The 20,100-nt window shown below is 50.9% G+C and overlaps 1 protein-coding gene across 5 annotated transcripts in view; it reads left to right on the top strand.

The window, feature by feature from the left end:
• Nucleotides 1-16,408, top strand: part of St3gal3 (ST3 beta-galactoside alpha-2,3-sialyltransferase 3) — a 209,291-nt gene extending 192,883 nt beyond the window's left edge. For all 5 annotated transcript variants that reach the window (XM_038332403.1, XM_038332404.1, XM_038332399.1 and 2 more), the window contains 3 exons: nucleotides 7,466-7,612; nucleotides 7,785-7,931; nucleotides 15,444-16,408. In XM_038332403.1, the coding sequence (XP_038188331.1) occupies nucleotides 7,466-7,612; nucleotides 7,785-7,931; nucleotides 15,444-15,533 (384 nt within the window). In that variant the 3' untranslated portion in view covers nucleotides 15,534-16,408. The remainder of the gene's footprint in view (nucleotides 1-7,465; nucleotides 7,613-7,784; nucleotides 7,932-15,443) is intronic.
• The last annotated feature ends 3,692 nt before the right edge of the window (nucleotides 16,409-20,100 follow it).

Here is a 20,100-nt window from a genome sequence, read left to right on the forward strand (position 1 = left end):
AAATATATTGAACACAGTACACTGGCAGGAGTGGGCAGACAGGTGCTCTCAGGTCATGCCAGTGAGGGCATGGGTTTGGGAAAGGAAGTGGTACATAGTGCCAAGAGAAAAGAAAAACTTGCATACAAGATTTTTATCATAGTGGTATTTATAGTAGCCAAACCCGAATATGACCCAAGGGATTAGTTACACAGATTATGGTTGTCACTGCCGAACGGAGCACACAGCAGCAGCATAGCCAGCCTACAGTGGGTGCGGACTTCTGGACCCGCCATCACGGGCGCTCTCCTGTTCTTTGCGTGTGAGGAAGGCTGGTGGACAGAGAACTAGGTTCAGTGTTAGGAGCTAAGCTGTCCTCTTCCTCTGCGACAGCCACCTCTCACACAGCTGTAGAGACTCAGTGGGACAGTGAACGTGGCAGTCCTTGACACGTGATGCTCATCTGCAAAGCCCACTGCCTCCTGAGACGTTAGATTGAGCCCACTGGAGAGAGTGCCCGGCCTCAGGGCCAAGAGAAGCTGAGTCAGGGAAAGCAACCAGGCCTGGCAACAGATGCTACCCTGGTAAGAAGGGTCCAACTGTTTCATCTCTCTGCCCCTTGGGTACTTAATATAAGTTCCAGGTTCTAACTGTCTGTTTTTCAGTCTCCAGTCTCACGTAGGGGCTGGCCAGATGGGCGAAGTTGTGGGCACAGAGAATGATATTGGCAAGATGTGTGTTATTTAGCAAATTACAAACCTTCCCATTCTACCAGGCAGTGGTGGCATGTGCCCTTAGTTCCAGCACATGGGAGGTAGAGGAGGAGGATCTCTGTGAGTCAAAGCCAGACTGGTCTATAGAGTGAGTTCCAGGACAGCCAGGGCTATATAGAGAAACCCTATCTCAAAACAACAACAGCATTCCATTCAGCTGTATGGTGTCAGAAAGTTGCTGCCCTTCTGGCCACATCCAGTGAGATGGAGTAAAAAAAAATATGGAAGACCAAGAGCAAAGTGCCCACCTCAGGCTCATCTACCCCCATTATCATGTCCTGGAGACCTCCATATCTTCTGCCCTAACAGGGCCAAGGCCACTTCCATCCTTGAGGTTAGAATGTTGCTCTGAGCCTACCCTTCAACCCCTGGAAAGCTGTTTGCAGGATCTGCAAGCAGAGTTTGGATATACAGAGTGAGGAGACCACAAACAGAAGTGGGCCTTAGCATGCGGGAGAGGGCTGGGCAGAAGGAGGACTTCGGCCAGCTTTCCCTAGAGTATCCTGGACAGCATAAATCTCAAGGTCTGAATTGCAGTTTCCAACTCTGCCCTCCATGACACTTTCTCCTTTTTGTATATATTTATTTATTTTTATTATGTATACAATATTCTGTCTGTGTGTGTGTGCCTGAAGGCCAGAAGAGGGCACCAGACCTCATTACAGATGGTTGTGAGCCACCATGTGGTTGCTGGGAATTGAACTCAGGACCTTTGGAAGAGCAGGCAATGCTCTTAACCACTGAGCCATCTCTCCAGCCTGACACTTTCTTCTTTTGTTTGTTTTTGTTCTTGTCTTTTAAGACAGCGTTTCTCTCTGTGTTGCTCTGGCTGTCCTGGAACTCGATCTGCAGACCAGGTTGACCTCACACTCACAGAGATCCACCTGCCTCTGCCTCCTGGGTGCTGGGATTAAAGGTGTGTGCCACCACTGCCTGGCTCCTTGACATATTTTAAAGGAAATGTAGACTTTGTTTTATTTAATAGCCTGGTAGACTTGTAACTTTCTCACTGTCACAGTGCTGGAGAGCATGCCCAGGGCCTTGATCACACTAGGCAAGTGCTTCACCACGGAGCTATTCCCCTCTGGCAAAGGAGGAAGCAATCCAGCCATCTCTCTAGTCTCTGGACTTACTATCTTAAAGACTTAGAATAGCAGAAGCTAACAGGAGCTGGCTTTAAGCCGAACATTTTGTATGTGTGGCTTCTAATTGTCAAAACAACAAACCACCATAAGGCCGGAATGGGTATACTTACCCTGTAGTTGGAGATAATGAGACTTCGAAAGGGTAGCAAGCTGCCTCAGGGCACAGAGCAAGCAGCTGAGCATTTGGGTTGAACCTTAGAGCCACAGTTTGAACTGTTGATACAGCTGTCTCAGAGGGTGGTGGGAGCCACTGAGGATTTTAAACCTGAGAAGGTCAGGACCAGACCCGTGCAGGGAACTGAGGCACGGTGAGATAGTAGCTGATACTAAGACCCCAGGAAAGCTGGTGGCCTAGCCTGAAGCTGTAGCTGTGGGCACATTTGCCCTGTCACAGTGGCTGTAGATTGTCAAATGTCACTGTCCTCAGACTCCCCCAAAGAAATCCTCCCCAGGGACTAAAAATATCTTAGTAGCAGACCCTGGCTGGGGGAACACTTCCTTATTTTCTTCCCAGGTCTTCTGGCCGTTCTGAGAAGAGCAGAGCAGGTTGCATCAACAGGAGCCTGGCAGCTCCCCACACAGGAGCCAGCCCAGACTTGACTGAGGCAGGGACATTCCTGGAGGAGGGAGTGACAGGGAATGCAGCTGTCCTCAAGGAGAGGTGTGGTGGCACTGACTGGCTTCTGGGTTGTGTCCTGTGGGTGGGAAAAGTGAGCCGGAAGCAGCCTTCGTGCCAGGGGTGGACTTCACAGTGCCCCCAGCAGCAGGCAGGCCTCCGGCACCCACTGCCTACCTGCAGGAGCCAGCGGGGAAAGCTGGCTCCACAGTCCCATGTCTGAGTGGGTGCAGGTGTGGACCTGTGCAGGTGTGCATGTGTGCATGCGTGCTGGCCTTTCTGTGGCAGCTGATACCTCCAGCCACACCCTCTGTTTCAATCTCTTGGCTTCTACAGCACCCAGTCATAATAGGAAAGATTTATTGAGTTCTTTCTGTATACCAGACACTGCCAGATGCTACCAAAGCAGCATCCCCTTTAATCCCTTCAGCTTTCTGGGAAGTCGGTCTTGTCATCCCTGTTTTATGCAAGAGGAACCTGAGGCTTAAACAGATGACGTGATGTGCCCCAGGTCACAGAGATGTGGGACTGGGATATAAGCCTTGGTTTCTACCCTGGGAAGCCTGTCCCGTGTACATGTCTGAGAAGAGTGTTTGCTTGATTGCATGTTGATGTTAGGAGATTGGCTGAGATGCATATGTATATGGGTGTTTTGCCTGCATGTATGTCTGTGTACCATATCTATGCCTGGTACCCAAAAAGGCCAGAAGAGGGTGTCAGATCTCTGAGGCTGGAGCTACAAACAGTTGTGAAATGCCATGTGTGTGCTGGGAATTGAACCTGGGTCCTCTAGAGCAGCTGACATTCTTAACCACTGAGCTATTTCTCCAGCCGCAATACATATTTTTATAGCTGGGGAAAGAAAAGGCTCACATTACACTTGTTTTTTTTTGTTTTTCTCTTTGTAGCCCTGGTTGTTCTGGAACTGACTCTATAGACCAGGCTGTCCTCGAACTCACCGGGTTCCATCTGCCTCTGCTTCCTGGGTGCTGGAATTAAAGGCGTGCACCACCACTACCTGGCTTCACACCTTGTTCTTAATATTCTGCTTTTCCCTGAATTCTCAAGGAGGCTTTACAACAGGACAGTGACTGAGAAGAAGCAGCAGAAGAAATGCTGAAGCATTGACCGTGCCACTGCCTTGTCCTCTAATGTGGGGCTTCCTAGGACTTGGGACCTAAGCATGGGATTCTCCCCCGGGGTCCCCAAACTATCCTTCACCACTTCTGGCTGCTCCAAGGCAATACAGACATCAGAGCTTGCACACCACCTGCGCCTAGGACACAGGCCCTGCCTCAGCTTACCCTCTGCTGTGCAGAAGTAGGAAGTCCCGAAGAGTTGCTCACATATTTGTGCACATCAGTATGAGTGCATGTGTATATTGTGTGTGTAGAGGCTACTATAGTATTTGTGCAGATCAGCATATGTGCGTGCGTATATTTTGTGTGTAAGTGACTACTCATTTGTGCACATCAGCATGAGTGCATGTGTGTATTGTGTGTGTAAGAGGCTACTCACTTCGTACTGGGAAAGGGGGCGCTCTTGTCCTCGTCAGGGTAGTCACTTCTCCTTTTAGAAGTTTAGCCCAGAGAAGCGAGGCTGGCCCGCCCTCCCCCACTGGCACTTCTTTTCTGATTCTTAGAAGGATTTGCAATAAGCTAATTCTCTCTAGTTAGACCTTTAAAACATGGGAAGGCTGAGAATGATGATATATAGACCCTGACATGTTCCCTGTGTAGAGTGGGTCATGGGGCACTGAGTGACCCCTGACTCACGTCAGAGCTCTTGGAAGGCAAGGGAGGTATCCCTACCCTGTGCTGCAGACTCCAGATGTGAACAGCACTGATAAGCTGTAATGGCCTGGCAGAAAGGCACCTGGTATTAGGACCAAGACACTAGGTTTCAATCTAGGCACAGCCTCAAAGGTTGTGTGACTTAGAACATGTTTTGCTCTGTGAAGTAAATGAAAGGAGAAATAAGTAATGGAGCCTTTACCCCCCACACACACACACACTGCTGTGCCCATTCCCCATACCCCTGCAGCTCCTGGGGGTGAGGAACCTGTGTTTTCTTTCTCTTCTTGAGGTATATGAGAACAGGCACAGGCAGAAGCCTGGGGATGGGTTGTTGGACGACAAGGAGAGCGTGGCTGGAGCAATAGCAGGACTGAGGAGGTACTGGCTACCTGTACCTGGGGCTGCTCTGCTCCTGAGGCCAATGGAGGAGCTTTGGAAAGATGTCATATCGCCTTTAGTAACCATGCCCAGCTGGGCTGGGTCCCGGACTATAGAAATGAATCAGAGAGGAGTCCGGCCCTGTATAATTCTCACAGTGACCCACATCGTAAATGTTGAGTGTCCCTGGTTTGTCCATTAGGAATCTGTCCCTTGCTCAGAGTCCCCCTTGGACAGCTCTGAAGCTGAATCCCAGAAGCTGGGCTCTTACTGGGTGTTTTATCATCATTCACAGGCTAGTCAGTACTTCTTCCTTGGGGTGCAGGGATCAGAAAAGATGAGCAACAGTCAGGTGTAGAGAGGACGCATCATGTGGGTGCGTGTGGGTATTCGAGACAAGCAGCAGCGGGAGCGTGGAGGAATTAGCTAGCGGTGGTTCAGAGGGCTTAGGGCATAAACTCAGGCAGCCACATGTGATATAAGCTGGTTTGTATTTGGGAATATCATTCTGGCAGGGTAGCATAGCTTGGGAAGCGAGGGCAGCCGTTCTGGGTACTCAATTCCACATGTGTTAAATAAGCAACTGGAATTCAGCAATCATTTTCATGTGGCACGTATGTTCCCTTCACTCTATGGGGCTCTCGAGTGTTTAGCAGGCATAGCATGGGCCAGTTATGGACGATAACAAGACGGGGACCCGAGGTGGCAGTAGTGGCTTTGGGAGAGAGACATGGGTCTATGGGATAAGATGTAAGAAGTAGGAGGCCGGAAAAGGATGGGTGAGGATGGAGGGGAATCTGAAGGGTACTTCCCGGGTTTCTGGTTTGAAAGATGGATGGACAGTAGAGGAAAGGAACAAGGGGGAGGAAAAGATGTGGACAACATAGATGTCAAATAAATGATATTTCTGCGGCCAGATTCTCAGAAGATGTAATTCCAGTGTCTGCCGTTTCTTTTCTGGGCCTGTATCCGATATCACTTGGCCGAACCACTTTTGTAAACTTTTGGGATGTTTCTGGCTTTTCGCATTCATAAGTACGAGTGTAATAAACAGCCTTGCAGCCTGGGGGTGTGGTAATTGGCTGCATGCTTGACTCGCATGAGGATGGCCCTGGGTTGACACGTAACCTTCTCTTACGTCCTTTGCCCATTTCTAGGAGATCTTGCTGATTTATTTTTCATAATTTTGGGGTTTGTTTGTCTGTTGGAGCAAGGGTGTTGTTGCGACAGGGTCTTGCTGTAGGCTGATCACCCTTGAGGCCTAGGCCATCCTTCTGCCTCAGTCTCACAGTTGCTGCATTACAATAATATTATCACCATGCCTGGTCCTTCTCATGAGATTTTAAAACAAGAACCTCTTTATTATTTGTGACAAACGTTTCTCCACATTTTCGTCTCCCTCTTAAATTTGCTTGTGCTGTTTTAAGTTTTGTTTATTTTAAACTCTGTTTGTGTACTCTCTATGTGTGTTCTGAAGTACATGCCTAAGAATATTTGTGAAGTTGGGCCAGGGATACGGCTTGGTCATAGAGCATTTGCTAGCATGCTTGAGGCTCTGGATTTGATCCCCAGTGCTAGGGGGTCGAAAATCTTTTCGGGGCCAGTGAGATGAATCAGCAGGTAAAGATATTAACATATACTTGTTTATTTTGTGTGTGTGTGTAACACGCGTGTATATGTGTGGGCACGCGTGTGGAGGTCAAAGGACAAATTGGTTCTCTCCTTCCACCATGTGGGTTCTGGGATCAAACTCAAGTAGCCAGGCTGGGCGGCAAGCACCTTTACCCACAGAGCCCTCTCGCTGGCCCCCTGGGCCTCTTTTCTTGTACCCAGTAAATGTTTCCTCTTGGTGTGCTCAATTCTTCTACTCTAAGTATATTTGATTTTTTTTCATGCCTCCTTAGCAAGTAATAAACTTGCTGCTTTGGAGGTCATGGTAACCATTCTGATGCTGCTTGACTGACAGCTTCCTCCAGCACACTACAGAGCCCTTGTTGTAAGGGTAGAGAAAGGGGAGCTTGTGAAAGAGTAGCTGAGATGACCAACTTGGGGTCTAGACCAGGAAAGGCTAGGGGATCTGAGGTTTTTGTGAGGCTGGACAGCAAGAAGGGAGAGGCTAAAGAGGAGAGGCCCCGTGGCCCAGGGTCAGACATTGGGATAGTTTCCAGAGGCGATGCCTCCTCATTTGGGACCAAGCTCTGTGAGAGAGAATGAACCATTCTACACACAACAGAGCTGAGCACCCAGTTCTGGTCGGGCAGGACTGAGCTCTGAGTGTCGGTCCGCTGTCCTATGACAGCTCATGAAATGTCTTTATTTTCCAGGTCCACTTTAGCACAGTTGACTGAGAACCAGGAAAGACAGAAGAAGGAAAAGGAGTCAGCTCCAGCAGAGCAGATAGGCAAATGAGGGCAGGCTTCTGGTGGGCTCCAGCCCCTAGTGGGGAGGTGGGACAGCCAGGCCTGCGGGCCTTCTTTGTGGCCCAAGGACACCCTGCCCCTGCACTCGGGACAGAGCAGGACTCCTAACAGCATCCCACAATTTGTCTTCCGCCTCCAAGCTCTCGTGGCCTCCGTCACTCACATACCTATGCCTGGCACACATCCCATGAGCCCTCACATACCAGAGCCTTCCTGTGTGAGCTGGTTTATACCCTTCCACTCATGGCCCCTCTCCTCATTGCTCATTTCTCTGCATACATGTGGGTCCTCCCCATTCATCTGGACCCATCCCCAGGTGCCTAGTTCATGTCTTCTTACACTGTGTCTGTGCCTACAGAGCGCATCCGATGGTTTCTGGAAGTCTGTGGCCACTCGAGTGCCCAAGGAGCCCCCTGAGATTCGCATCCTCAACCCATACTTCATCCAGGAGGCTGCCTTCACTCTCATTGGACTGCCCTTCAACAACGGCCTCATGGGCAGGGGGGTGAGACTCCTGGGAAGGGCGGGCAGAGGAGGACTAGGCAGAGGAGCCTCCAGAGGGAAGCTGGTGGGGAAGGAGGCCCATGCTTGGAAATGGGCTGATGAGTTCTGGAGCCGTCAGCCCCATCCACCCTCCGCAGACCTCTACATGCTTCCTCTCCTCTCTCCTCTGCCAGAACATCCCAACCCTTGGCAGTGTGGCAGTGACCATGGCACTACATGGCTGTGATGAAGTGGCAGTTGCGGGCTTCGGCTACGACATGAACACACCCAATGCACCCCTGCACTACTATGAAACTGTGCGCATGGCAGCCATCAAAGAGGTGAGAGCTGAGCTAGAGGGCAGTTTTTTGGGGGGAGCCAAGGAAGGCTTCCAGCACCCAGGATGGATTCCAGCATCTGGACAAATAGATGGTAAAGGGGAACCAGCAACTGCTGTTGCCTGGTGTTCCCGGAAGAACCACCCTCGGCTAAGCAGCCACTGTGGTCTAGCTTGCATGCAGGCTGCTGGCCACGTGTGCATCTTCTTCCCTAGCCTTCCCCTGAGCCCAGAGCCCTTTCTTCAGCTTTCTTCCCTGACACTCTCCGTGGGCCCTCCCGCCCTCCTCCATACACCTGACCATCATTCTCTCCTGTTGCGGCCTGCCAGGCTCATCCTCTTCCACAGACCCTGTCTTCCCTGGGAAGATTCCTTGTCCTTCACACAGCCCTCAGGTAAACAATGCCTCTTGCTCCCAGGAAGACTCCCATATCCCCTCCACTCCACTCTTTGCTGCATCAACCACAGAACTCAGCCATGTGCACTCAGACAGCCCATCTGGACAGGTAGCTCTAGATCTCCAGGCCTCTGCACCCCTCAACGAGGAACTGCAGGGTGGGGGGGAGGGGCAATGAACCCTTGTCATACGTCAGCTTCTGCTGCAGCCTCTCACTGAGCCATGTCTGAAGCCTGACATCAGGAGGATGGGGTGGCTGGGAAAATTGCTCACCCATGGAAGTCCACACTGCAGCTCCCTTTGCTGCTCCGCAGCTTTCTTACCTGTACCTCCCAGCCCTCACCACAGGGCTCCTGAGCCTTATACTTTGAAAGCTCCTGGCCACCCTCCCTCCTCCAGTGAGAAATCTGAAGGCACACAGGGGACTTGGGGCACCCCCTTCTGGAGTACCCCTTTGAGCTCTTCACTCCCATTCAGCCCTATACCTGACTTCACTTCCCTCAGAGTTACCAGTAAAGTATCTCAGAAAGCTAAATCGAATGGAAAGATGTCACGTTTTTTTCTTTTATTTATTATTGTTGGAGGGGTGCATTGTACCATGATGCATGTGTGGAAGTCAGAAGACGACTTTTTAGAGTCCGTTCTCTCCTCCCACCATGGGTTCGGGGAATCGAACTCAGGCCATCAGGGCTCATGAGACAAATGAGTTCGTTTTCCTGAGCGCTCAGAACCTTTTTTATATTGACCGCTTCTTCCTGCTTAGGGTCCCGTGATTTCCAGCGTTTCTTCTTCACTCACCCTTCTCTCTCTTTTTCTCATCCCCCTGCTTTGCTCTAACTCTTAATAGTCGGCATCAGGCTAGGCGTGGTGACAAGGTGACACATACATGCCTATAATTTCTACAGGGAAAGGGGCAGGTGGGTCTCTGTGAGTTCTAGGCCAGCCAGGGCTACAGCATGAGTTCTAGACCAGCCAGGGCTACAGTGAGACCCTGTCTCAGTAGAAGAAACAGACGCAGCTATATGGCTGGAGAGAAACAGATCAGCAGCTTCATTCCCAGAACACACATAGCATGTACATGCAAACAGAAGTAGCATGTGTATGGGCACACACAGACACACACAGACATTTTAAAAATGAATCTTTTTTTGAGATATGGTTTCTCTATGTAGCCCCAGCTGTTCTGGAACTCATTCTCTAGACCAGGCTGACCTTGAACTCAGAGACTGGCCTGCCTCTGCCTCCCAAGTGCTGGGATTAAAGGCATGTGCCACCATGCCCAGCCTAAAAAGCATAAATCTTTTTTAAAAATCTTATTTAAAAGAAACAGAACTATCAGAGGAGACCCTGCCCTGCTGAAAATGTGGACTGCAGTCAGTGGACAGAAGTCTGATTGTGTCCTGCTTCAGCCCACAGGAGGCTCCTAACTTACCTGCATGGAAGGAGGGGTTAGGAAAGAGCACCTGAGTGGGCACTGCCTGGTCTAAGAGCTACATCCAGAACAAACTTTTGTGCCTTCTCTTTCTTTTCCTTTACTCCCCCCCAAGATTTAGTTGCAATTATGTTTATGTATATGTATGTGTGTATGTGTGTGTGTGTGTGTGTGTGTGTGTGTGAGAGAGAGAGAGAGAGAGAGAGAGAGAGAGAGAGAGAGAGAGAGAGAGAGAATGCGCACATGAGTGCAAGTTTCCAGCAAGGCCAGAAGAGGGCGTCTGATCTCCTAGAGCTGAAGTTACAGGTGGTTGGGAACCACTGACAACCATTGCTGGGAATTGAACTCATGTCCTCTGCGGGAGCAGTATGTGTTCTTAACCACTAAGCCATCACTCCAGCCCCATGCCTACTTTTTCATTAGGAGAGCCAGTGGTCCAGCATTTTTATAAGCATAAGCCGGTGAAGAGTACGGAACTCCCGATTCCTCTGTACTTCCTCACTTGCTCCCCACCCCGGTGACTCCGGGGAAACAGCGTTTAGATACAGCATTATGGCCATAAAGTCAGTAACTCTAAAAGATAAGAACTATTTTGATATCACACCTCAAAAAGTTAATAATTTCTTAGTATTGTGGACTATCCAATTCTCTACTGATGTGTTAACTCTCAGTGACTCCTAGTGGGTGCTCTCGAAACTTCTTCTAGAGGGAGGGGAAGGTGTGGGGTGAAACAGTTTTATGAATGCCTGTTTTGCTTGAATCCTCCTTCTGCCATTCTTCTAAGCCTGTTTTTTGTTGTTTTGCTTTTGCTTTGCTAATTTCTCCCTGGGAAAATGGCTCAGAGGATAAGAGCCCCTGCTGCATAAGCATGAGGATCGGAGTTCAAATCCCAAAAAGTCAGAATGTCAGAAATCAGGCATGGACCTGTATGTGACTCCCAAGATTGTCAGGCTTGAGCAGCAAGTGCCTTTCGCAGCCCCAGCCGCCTCTTCCGTTCTCCTCTGAAAGTTCTATTCTTTCAGTAGACTGGGGTTCCATACAGTTATATCGGGCAGAGTCTGCAAGCTGTAAGTGTAGCCTAAATGAGAACCATAGCCCCTCACCCCGTCTCACCCCACCCCCGCCTCATCTGGAATCTTCCAGGGACAGTGTTGTCTTCACAGCTGACATACTTGCTCTTCGGCGTCTAGAGGTCTTCCTAGTATCGTCTCTCCTCATTGTCTCTAGACCCTGGTACAGTGTTCCATCATTTTCCTGGGGCAAAACTTCAAAGAGCTCAAGACTCACCCTTCTGTGTAGTTTGATTTTTTCCCAAGGTAAAGGAGTCACGCAAAGTCTAACCACCCGTGGAAAATAGTTCGACTTCTTCTAGCAGGCTCTTGTTATTCCCTACAAGGGCACTCCGCCTCATCTCCTCGGTCTCGTCACGTGATTGTCTGCAAATCGCAAACGATGCCCCCCAAGAATTCTCTGCATTCCTCTATCCTCATTTCCATTCTTTTACTAGAGATGAGGGAGCACGGTGAAAGTCAGAGAGCAGCGAGTGTTTCCCCCATAGCTTATAAACAAATTCTTCTCATTCTCTAGAAATGTTCTGCCCCAGTCTGTCAAGTCTCTTTAGCCATAGGTTCCACGAGGATGAAAGCCTTTTTGATGGAGTTCCTCTTGTGAGACAGGCCCTCGTGTTTGATGTTTCCCCGCGATTTGTAGCCCAGATCACATGTCGTCAGCTTGTAAAGCTTCAGCATTAACACCCATCAAATGTGAAAGTTGGTAAGATCAGGATAGGCAGCCAAGGAGCGGTCCATGCTTCATTTCAGAATTTTCAGTTTCAAAGCCAAGGGAGAAATTCTGAAGATTAGTCAAAGTAAATTTGTTTGGAATTTCTGTTTTGTATTCCGAAAACCCATGGGCTCTAACAAGTTACAAATCTTTACATGTGTGATGGTGCTATTTGTATTAAGTAGTGATGAAAATAAAATCTTTAATTCTGGGAGCTGGAGAGATGGCTCAGAGGTTAAGAGCACTGGCGGCTCTTCCAGAGGACCTGGGTTCAATTCCCAGCACCCACACGGTGGTTAACAACTGTCTGTAACTCCAGTTCCAGGGGATCCAGCAGCCTTATGCTGACATAGATGCAGACAAGGCACAAGTGCACATGTCTGAGTTAGGGCTTCTACTGCTGTGAAGAGACACCATGACCAGCTACTGCAGCTCTTAGAAAGGAAAGCATTTAACTGGGGCTGATTTACAGTTCAGAGGTTCAGTCCATTATCATCATGGTGGGACATGGCAGCATATAGGCAGACACGGTGATGGAGAAGGAGCTGAGAGTTCTACATCTTGATCCGAAGGCAACAGGAAGTGAATTTAGTGCCACAGCGTGCTTAGCTTGAACATAGGAGACCTCAAAGCCCACCCCCTCAGTGACACACTTCCTCCAACAAGGCCACACCTCCTAATAGTGTCCCTCCCTATGGGAGCTTTTTTTTTTTTCCAAACCACCACAACAGAATAAGAATAAACAAATCATTTAAAATAAAGCCAGTCGTGGTGGCACACGCCTTTAATGCCAGCACTTGGGAGACAGAGACAGGCAGATCTCTGTGAGTTTGAGGCCAGCCTGGTCTACAGAGTTGAAGGACAGCCTAAAATGGGTTGGGGATTAAGCTCAGTGGCACTGGGTTGGGTCCTCAACTGGGGGGCAGGAATGGGCAGGTGGTGGTGGCACATGCCTTTAGTCCCAGCTCTCAGGAGAAAAATGTTATCTTTGTCTAAACTAAATATTAAAATTGTACTTATTTATGATTGGTGGTGGTGGTACACACCTTTAAGCACTTTGGAATCAGAGGTGGGAGGATCTCTGATTTCAAGGCCAGCCTGGTCTACAGAGCAAGTTCCAGGACAGCCAGGGCTACACAGAGAAACCCTGACTTGAAAAACCAAAAGAATAAAAACAAAATCTTTAATTCTAAAAACGAAGTAGTGAGGCATGGTTGCACAAGTCCCAGAAGGTCACTGGGGTTTTCTGAGCACCATCTTAGCTCCAGGATCCGTGAGAGACCCTGTCCTCAGAGAATAAGGTAGAGAGTGGTAGACCAGGACATCCTCCCCTCTATGAGCATGTGTGTGCACACGCACACACACACACGATTAGAAAGAAATTCAATCTAATTTCATTGAATAAATATCACGGCAAGGAGTGCCTACTGTGTGTCTAACCATCCCTGTCCATAGAAACTTCTGGAAAGACGACTGAATCTTCAAAGAATGGACATGAGTTGCCCAGCGCTCCGAGACAAGGAGAGCAGCTTGCAGAGGCTCTAGCAGGGTGGAGTGATGAGAGCCCAGGCCTCTGTTTCTCCAGGAGTTTGAGGGGACAGATGGTAGAAAGAGGAGGAAGGCTGAGGGAGATGGCCCACCTCAGGCACTGGGCTTTGATTGTAAGGGAGGCAGCCATCACTACTTGGGGATGTGGAGGCTTCAGGGCAGCCAGTTTGTGGTTCACAGCAGAGGCTTCGAGGGAGCTCGGGAGCAGAGGATGACTGGGACCCTGGTCAATGACTCTGAGTTTTAATTCAGAGATCTGGAAGGTTGGAGAGTGTTGTCAGGATCAGACTAAGGGCCGGACAGCCCCTAGTTCTTTGAATCCAATAATAATGGTGTGAGCGCAGACTCAGAAGTGACCCAGTGCTGACACGCAGCAGAGGCCAGCTGTGGCCACGCCATGAGGCTAATGACACTCATCCCTTCATTCGTTCCATCAGGCCCCTTTCCGTCTTTGAGAGGCTTAGTCATCGAAGCTTCCTGGGGAAGATTTCTGAGAATCAGAGGGAATCCAATCCCATAAGCCCTGGGAGGTGGTATCATCTCACTTACCAAGGATACAGTTTTAAGTATATAACACTTTTGTTTGTTTAATTTGTTAAGATGGGGGAATCAAGTATGATGGGGAAGTGATGTTAGCCATTGGGTGCCAATCTGGTAGAATGGCCTTGGGAGGTGGGGGCAAAAAGATAAAAGGCTCAAGGCCAGCATGAGTTATATAGTGAGATATTGCTTCAGACAGTAAAGCAGATGGGTATAGTGGTTTGCACCTGTAATCCAGCACGTGGGGAGCTGGAGTACAAAGATCATGAGTTTGAGACCAGCCTAGGCTACATACTGAGTTTCAGACTAACCCAAGCTGCTAAGTGAGACTCGGTCTCAAAAATCCAGGCCAGGTAAGATGGCTCAGTGGGGTGGGTAAAAGCACTAACCAGCCGGGCGGTGGTGGCGCACGCCTTTAATCCCAGCACTCGGGAGGCAGAGGCAGGCGGATCTCTGTGAGTTCGAGGCCAGCCTGGTCTCCAGAGTGAGTTCTAAGGCAGGCTTCAAAGCTACACAGAGAAATCCTGTCTCAAAAAAAAACAAAACAAGAAAGCAAACAACAGCTCCCAAGGTCCAAATGAGGAGCAGAAGGAGGGAGAACATGAGCAAGGAAGTCAGGACCACGAGGGGTGCACCCACCCACTGAGATGGTGGGGCTGATCTAATGGGAGCTCACCAAGGCCAGCTGGACTGGGACTGAAAAAGCATGGGATAAAACCGGACTCCCTGAACATGGTGGACAATGAGGGCTGCTGAGAAGCCAAGGACAATGGCACTGGGTTTTGATCCTACTGCATGTACTGGCTTTGGAGGGGTCTAGCCTGTTTGGATGCTCACCTTCCTAGACCTGGATGGAGTGGGGAGGACCGTGGACTTCCCACAGGGCAGGGAACCCTTACTGCTCTTCCGACCCGAGAGGGAGGGGGAGGAGAGTGGGGGCAGAGGGAGGGAAATGGGAGGCTGGGAGGAGGCGGGGAGGAGGCAGAAATTTTTAATAAAAAAAAATAATAAAAAAAAGAAAGCAAACAACAATAACACACCTTGGTATGCCCAGGATCACATTCAAAGGCACACACATCATATACACATGCACACACATAGAGTAAACAATACATTAAAAGAACTTTTTTTCTTGACAGGATTCCTCTGTGTAGCCCTGGCTGTCCTGGAACTTGCTCTGTAGACCAGGCTGGTCTCAAACTCAGAAATCCTCCCGCCTCTGCCTCCAAAGTGCTTAAAGGTGTGCGCTGCCACCATCAATCATAAACAAATACGATTTTAATATTTAGATTAGACAAGGATAACATTTTTAAAAGAAAAATGAGGTGTGCTCCTTAGGCTCCCTGGTTCCTGTACAAGGAAGGAAGGCTTTCATTAGCTGTCTAAGGCCTGGAGAATGGATTGCATCAGAGAAGCAGCCCAAGCCCCTTGCTGTGCGGTCCAGTGACTCACCTCCTTGCCCTCAGGGTGTCTAGAACCTGAGTGCTGCCAAGGAGCTGTGGGCTGCTGTCTGGAGGAATGCAATTCTGAGCACTGAAGGGACTGGGAAGCCAAGACTACTCAAGACTTGGAAGAAGCCAGGGCAGAGTTCCTCTGGGGTGACGATGGGTCGCCAGGCTTGCTTGTCAGGGGAAGAGTTGTAGCATTCATTACCGGGTTGTTGTGGTCTTGCAGGAAGACAGGACAAATGTGTGCCCGTGTATTCCCAGTCACAGGGTCTCAGAGGTTGCTGACTGGAAGAGAGGGCACCAGCCCAGGGTTAAGCAAGGCTGTGTCCTGCTACCCACTTCATAACTTCTCCATCTCTCTCCTTCTAGTCCTGGACACACAACATCCAGCGAGAGAAAGAGTTTCTCCGGAAGCTAGTGAAAGCCCGCGTCATCACTGACTTAACCAGCGGCATCTGAGCGGGCCCAACACCGGGCCATCGAGGCTCACGCTAGGAACAAGCAGCTGCCACCAGTCTTCTGACCCAGAGAAGGACAGTGCCAAGAGGCCCAAGGGCCAGTGAGGCCTTGGCAAGGCAACCAGAGCTGTGCCTGCTGCAGGCCAGCTTCAGAGACCAGCACTCTGCCTCGCAGCCTGGGTCCGTGAAGCCAGAGGGCCAGGAGGTCCTGGCTGTGGCCAGCAGGCCCAGCATGCAGGAGGTGGGACATTTGGTAGCGAGAGCGCTGCCAGAATCATTTCTCCAGTCAGTGTTTGGTGTATTATCATTTCGTGAATTTGGGTGCAGGGAGGGGAGGGATAATTTATTTTTCAATAAGATGTCACCTTTTGTCCACTTGCTGTGCAGAAAGAGGGCCACTAGAGGGCCCACCAGCCAGTGATCCCGGTGAACTCCCTGAAGGATGGAAGTGTCAGACCATGCTTCAGGGCCACAGGGAGGTGGTATCTTCCGTTAGCCATCTCCAGCTCATGACACGCTTTGGCCTTCCTTGGGGAGAAGATGGAGTACTCCCTCTCACCAGCCCCCCGATGTCCCACAGGGGAACCCCAGAGCCATCCCTTTAAAGCCAACAGGACAGCTCTTGGACAAGAGCAGAGAGAACTCAGGAGGCAAGGCCCAGCCTGAGAGGAATAGCACCTCTCCCTAGCTGTCCCTGATCCGTGGGAGCATGTTTCTTCCTGGACTGGCCAACTGTCAGATGGGCTGGGTTTCTTGATGAGACTCCATGGGTCCTCCCCAGGACTGGAGGGGAGTGAGGCTCAAGGACCTTACCCAGGCTGAGGCAGTCCTCCCAGGCAGCCCTCATGGAAGCAATAAAGCTATCCCCTGAATCTAGCCTTGTGTTGTTTTCTCTGACTTTTCTGAAAGAAACAGAAACATAGGCCTTAACAACAGAACTGAATTCAAGGGTCTTCTCTCTAACCCACAGACTCCTGAGTTCCTTTCCCTTTCCATTCAGGTGAGGGATCTTTGAGGCCTCCAGTTCAGTGGTTAAGAGTGCTTCTGGCTCTTGCAGAGGACCTAGGTTCAGTTCCCACCACCCACATCCCAGCACTCACAATCACCCATAATTCCAGTTCCAGGGGATCTAACACCCTCTTCTGACCTCCGAGGTTCCTGTGGTATACATACACTCAAACACATATATAAAATAAATAAAGACCAGCAGAAGAGGTCCACAGGGCACAGAGAGGCCCACAGACCTCCGCTGCTGTCATGGCTCCACTTTGAAATGGATGTGGCCCACTCCATATTAGCACTTCCCATCTTCTCTACAGAAAGCAGGAAAGCCCCCAGTCCAGCCCTAGGCACGTCTGGGAACTTTAAAAGGGACATCCGTTTCCCATTTCACCCCCTTAGAACTCTGGAGTCTGACCCATCTTGAAGCGACCCCAAGCAGGTCTGAGAATGCTCAAACGTACACCCTGACCTGCAACTCTGGAGGCAGCTTCCTGCCAGACACTGGCCACTGTGGCAGGAAGTGGAACAACTGTCCCCTTACCTGTCCTATCTCAACCAATCCCAGGGCCCAGGCATGCCTTGGCCTTCCCACCGGTAAGCCTCACTACAGAGAGACCTGGCTGTCCCAAGGACCGTAATGCTTCCACATGGAGCCTAAGCTACATGCCTGTCTGTAGTAGTCCTGGCTGAAAAGACCAATTCAGCAGCCAGATACACGAGAAAAGAGAGCACGCTGTTCAGCATGCATCCTCCCATCCCATGCGGTCCTGTGGAGCCTAGGGAAAGGCCTCCCAGGCAGTAGCAGCAGCGCTATCTCTGCAGTCGGACTTCAGCCTCGAGCTCTGCACAAAACCACTCTCTCAAAACCTGTGGTTATGAACCCTGGCTGTGTACCAGAGTCACAGGTAAAGGAAACCTGGAAATTTGCACCTACCCACATCAGGATTCAGATCTGATCTGGGATGGGGCCCGATGTGGTAGGTCGCTCTTAAAGGTCCACAGGGATGCTGATACATGCATAGCCAGGGTACATCTAGTCCATCCACATTCCCTGGGTACTCCTCCTTACTCCCAGCATCCAGGTATGCATGTATTAGTCAACAAATACCAAATTGCCATCGCTAGCCCAACTGCCTTCATTTAGCTCCTGGCTACAAATTCAGCTACTTTCAGGGCATTTCCAGCAGGAGAGTCCACAGACCCTTCTAGTTCAACATGCCCAACACTGAATTCATACCCGCCCCTCTGCACACACACCTGACCCTCCCCCAGGGAGCGTCAGCTCCTAGAGTCCATTCTGTGGTCACCCAGGCCAAAGCTAAAAGTGCACTTTTGTCGGTTTGACCGCCTCACTTTGTACAATCAGGCGGGAAAAAGGGGGTTGGAGATTGGGTCCCTGCAGCTCCTAGTTCCCCACAACCTGCTCAGGATTCATCTTTCCGTCCCCAGCAGCCTGGACCCCCTCTTCTGTCTTCGTTGTCTCAAAACCATACTCTCCCTGGTGCAGTCATTCAATGAAAGTGGGTGTCTGGCCACACTCAGACCGGGTCATTTGTTCCTAGCATCTTCATGAGCTCCAAGCTGGTTAGTAAGACCTTTCTAATCATAGACATCAAACAGTCAGCAGACACCTGTCAAGTTGCCTTATCACACCTCAAAACGCAGTTCAATACTCTGTCACTCTCCGATTCTTCACCCCTGTCCCCCCCCCACACACACAATCATTGCTTTCATTAAGACAGTGTGCATGAGTTCTTTTGAGCTCCGAGCCCCTGAAACTGAGTGGTGAAACAGACGACTATCGCTGGACGGTGGGAGCCCAACGCAGAGCCCTGCCGTTCCGAAGCGGCTGAAGTTTCTGAAGGTCCCGGAGCCACCAGTTGACGCTGCAGAGTAGCTAGCCAGCACCCCTGTGGCTGCACGACCCAAGCTGAAACGCTCCTCCAGGCTGCCCCTCCTTCGCCTCCCTCCGTCTCTCTCTCCCGCCCTCGGCCAGGTCTCTCTCTCCCGCCCTCGGCCAGGCCTCCCAGTTCCCTACTTTGCGTGTCTACCAACTTCGAATTCCCAGTTTCAGCTCCTCGCTGCCGCCCGTGATCTCTACTCTGCCTCCTGGGGTCTTCTCCCAATATCTAGCCTCCACCCAAGGGGACCGAGCCCAGCTAGTGGGGACAGGATCCGAAGGGTGGAGCGGCCAGGTGAGCCCTGAAAGGTGGGGCGGGGCGGGGGCGCTCTGGGCCCCACCCCGGGATCTGGTGACGCTGGGGCTGGAATTTGACACCGGACGGCGGCGGGCAGGAGGCTGCTGAGGGATGGAGTTGGGCTCGGCCCCCAGATGCGGCCCGCGGGCTCTGCCAGCAACAAGTCCCTCGGGCCGCAGCCTTCGCTTCCACTGGGTCTCGGAGCATTACACCCGAGGTAAGCCAATCTTTTTGCCCATTCCCTGATGGACGCTCCTAGGGCAGAAAAGGGGCCAGAAAGGTCTTCTTCCTCCCCCTTTCTCTCAGCCTCTCTCTTTCTAGGCTCTCAGCGCAGCTCTCTGCCCCTCCCAGTCCCTCCAGTCCCTCTTGTCGCTATTCTGTTGGATTGTGTTAGCCCTCCTGGCTGGCTGTAATATGAGGCTCCCGCTGCCGCCACAGGGCACAGACCGGCTGCCAAGGCCCCACTTTTGGCTAAAAGAGGCGCTGCCAGGTGCACAATTCTGGGCATGATACATTTGAGCTTCGGGGGAAAGCCCAGCACTGGTCCCAGGAAAGGTACCTAGAAGGACCCCCTTGGTGAGTATAGGGCTGGTGGATAGGATTGGCAAGGGTTGGAGAACCAAATATCCCAGAAGGTAAGGAAGGAGACTGGTCTGAGCTGCCCTCGAGGGACTTGCTCCTGGGCTCCCTCTAGCGCAGATACCCCTAAGGCTGCCTTGTCTGACTTTCCCTCCATCTGGGAAAATAGTCACTAGCCTGGTCTCTAGGGATCTGAGTCTAGTTAGCCAACAGGTACACAACTAGTCCTGGAGGACCACTTCCTGGATAAAGGCCTGGAAGGTATGTGTCCTGCGGTCGGCCCCATGTATTCTGTGTGCTAGCAGAAGGACGGAAGATAACATCTGGGACCCATGAGGAGACTAGCTAATGAGGACTATTAAAGGTCCTCGGGGCCCCAGGGGGTCGCCTCGCAAAGACGACTAGGGTCAGGAAGGATAGTTCATGGGGGAAACTCGTAGGAGCAAGGCTAAGATGCCAAGCACAGAAGGCTGATGGCCCAGATGGCTAGCTCTCAGAGTGGTCCAGTCCTCTGAGACCAGGCTGATGTGGAGGGCTGGCTGGTCCTCCTGGGAATGGCTCAGAACTGAACGTGCAGAGGATATGGAAAAGTCCTCCTTCCCTTGCCCCTTTAGTCGGCAGGCTTGGCAAACTCTGCCCCCTGGTGGCCACAGGAAACCATGGTCCAGGCACTGTGTTTTCAGAAGGCCCATCACTCCCCCCCCCCCCCCAGATAACAGGCAGGCTCTTGGGGGACATCTGTGGGTCTAAGAGAGAACTCAGGTGACTCTAAGTCCAGAACAGAAATTG

The sequence above is a fragment of the Arvicola amphibius genome, chromosome 6 (genome assembly GCF_903992535.2).
Source record: "Arvicola amphibius chromosome 6, mArvAmp1.2, whole genome shotgun sequence".
NCBI lineage: Eukaryota > Metazoa > Chordata > Mammalia > Rodentia > Cricetidae > Arvicola > Arvicola amphibius.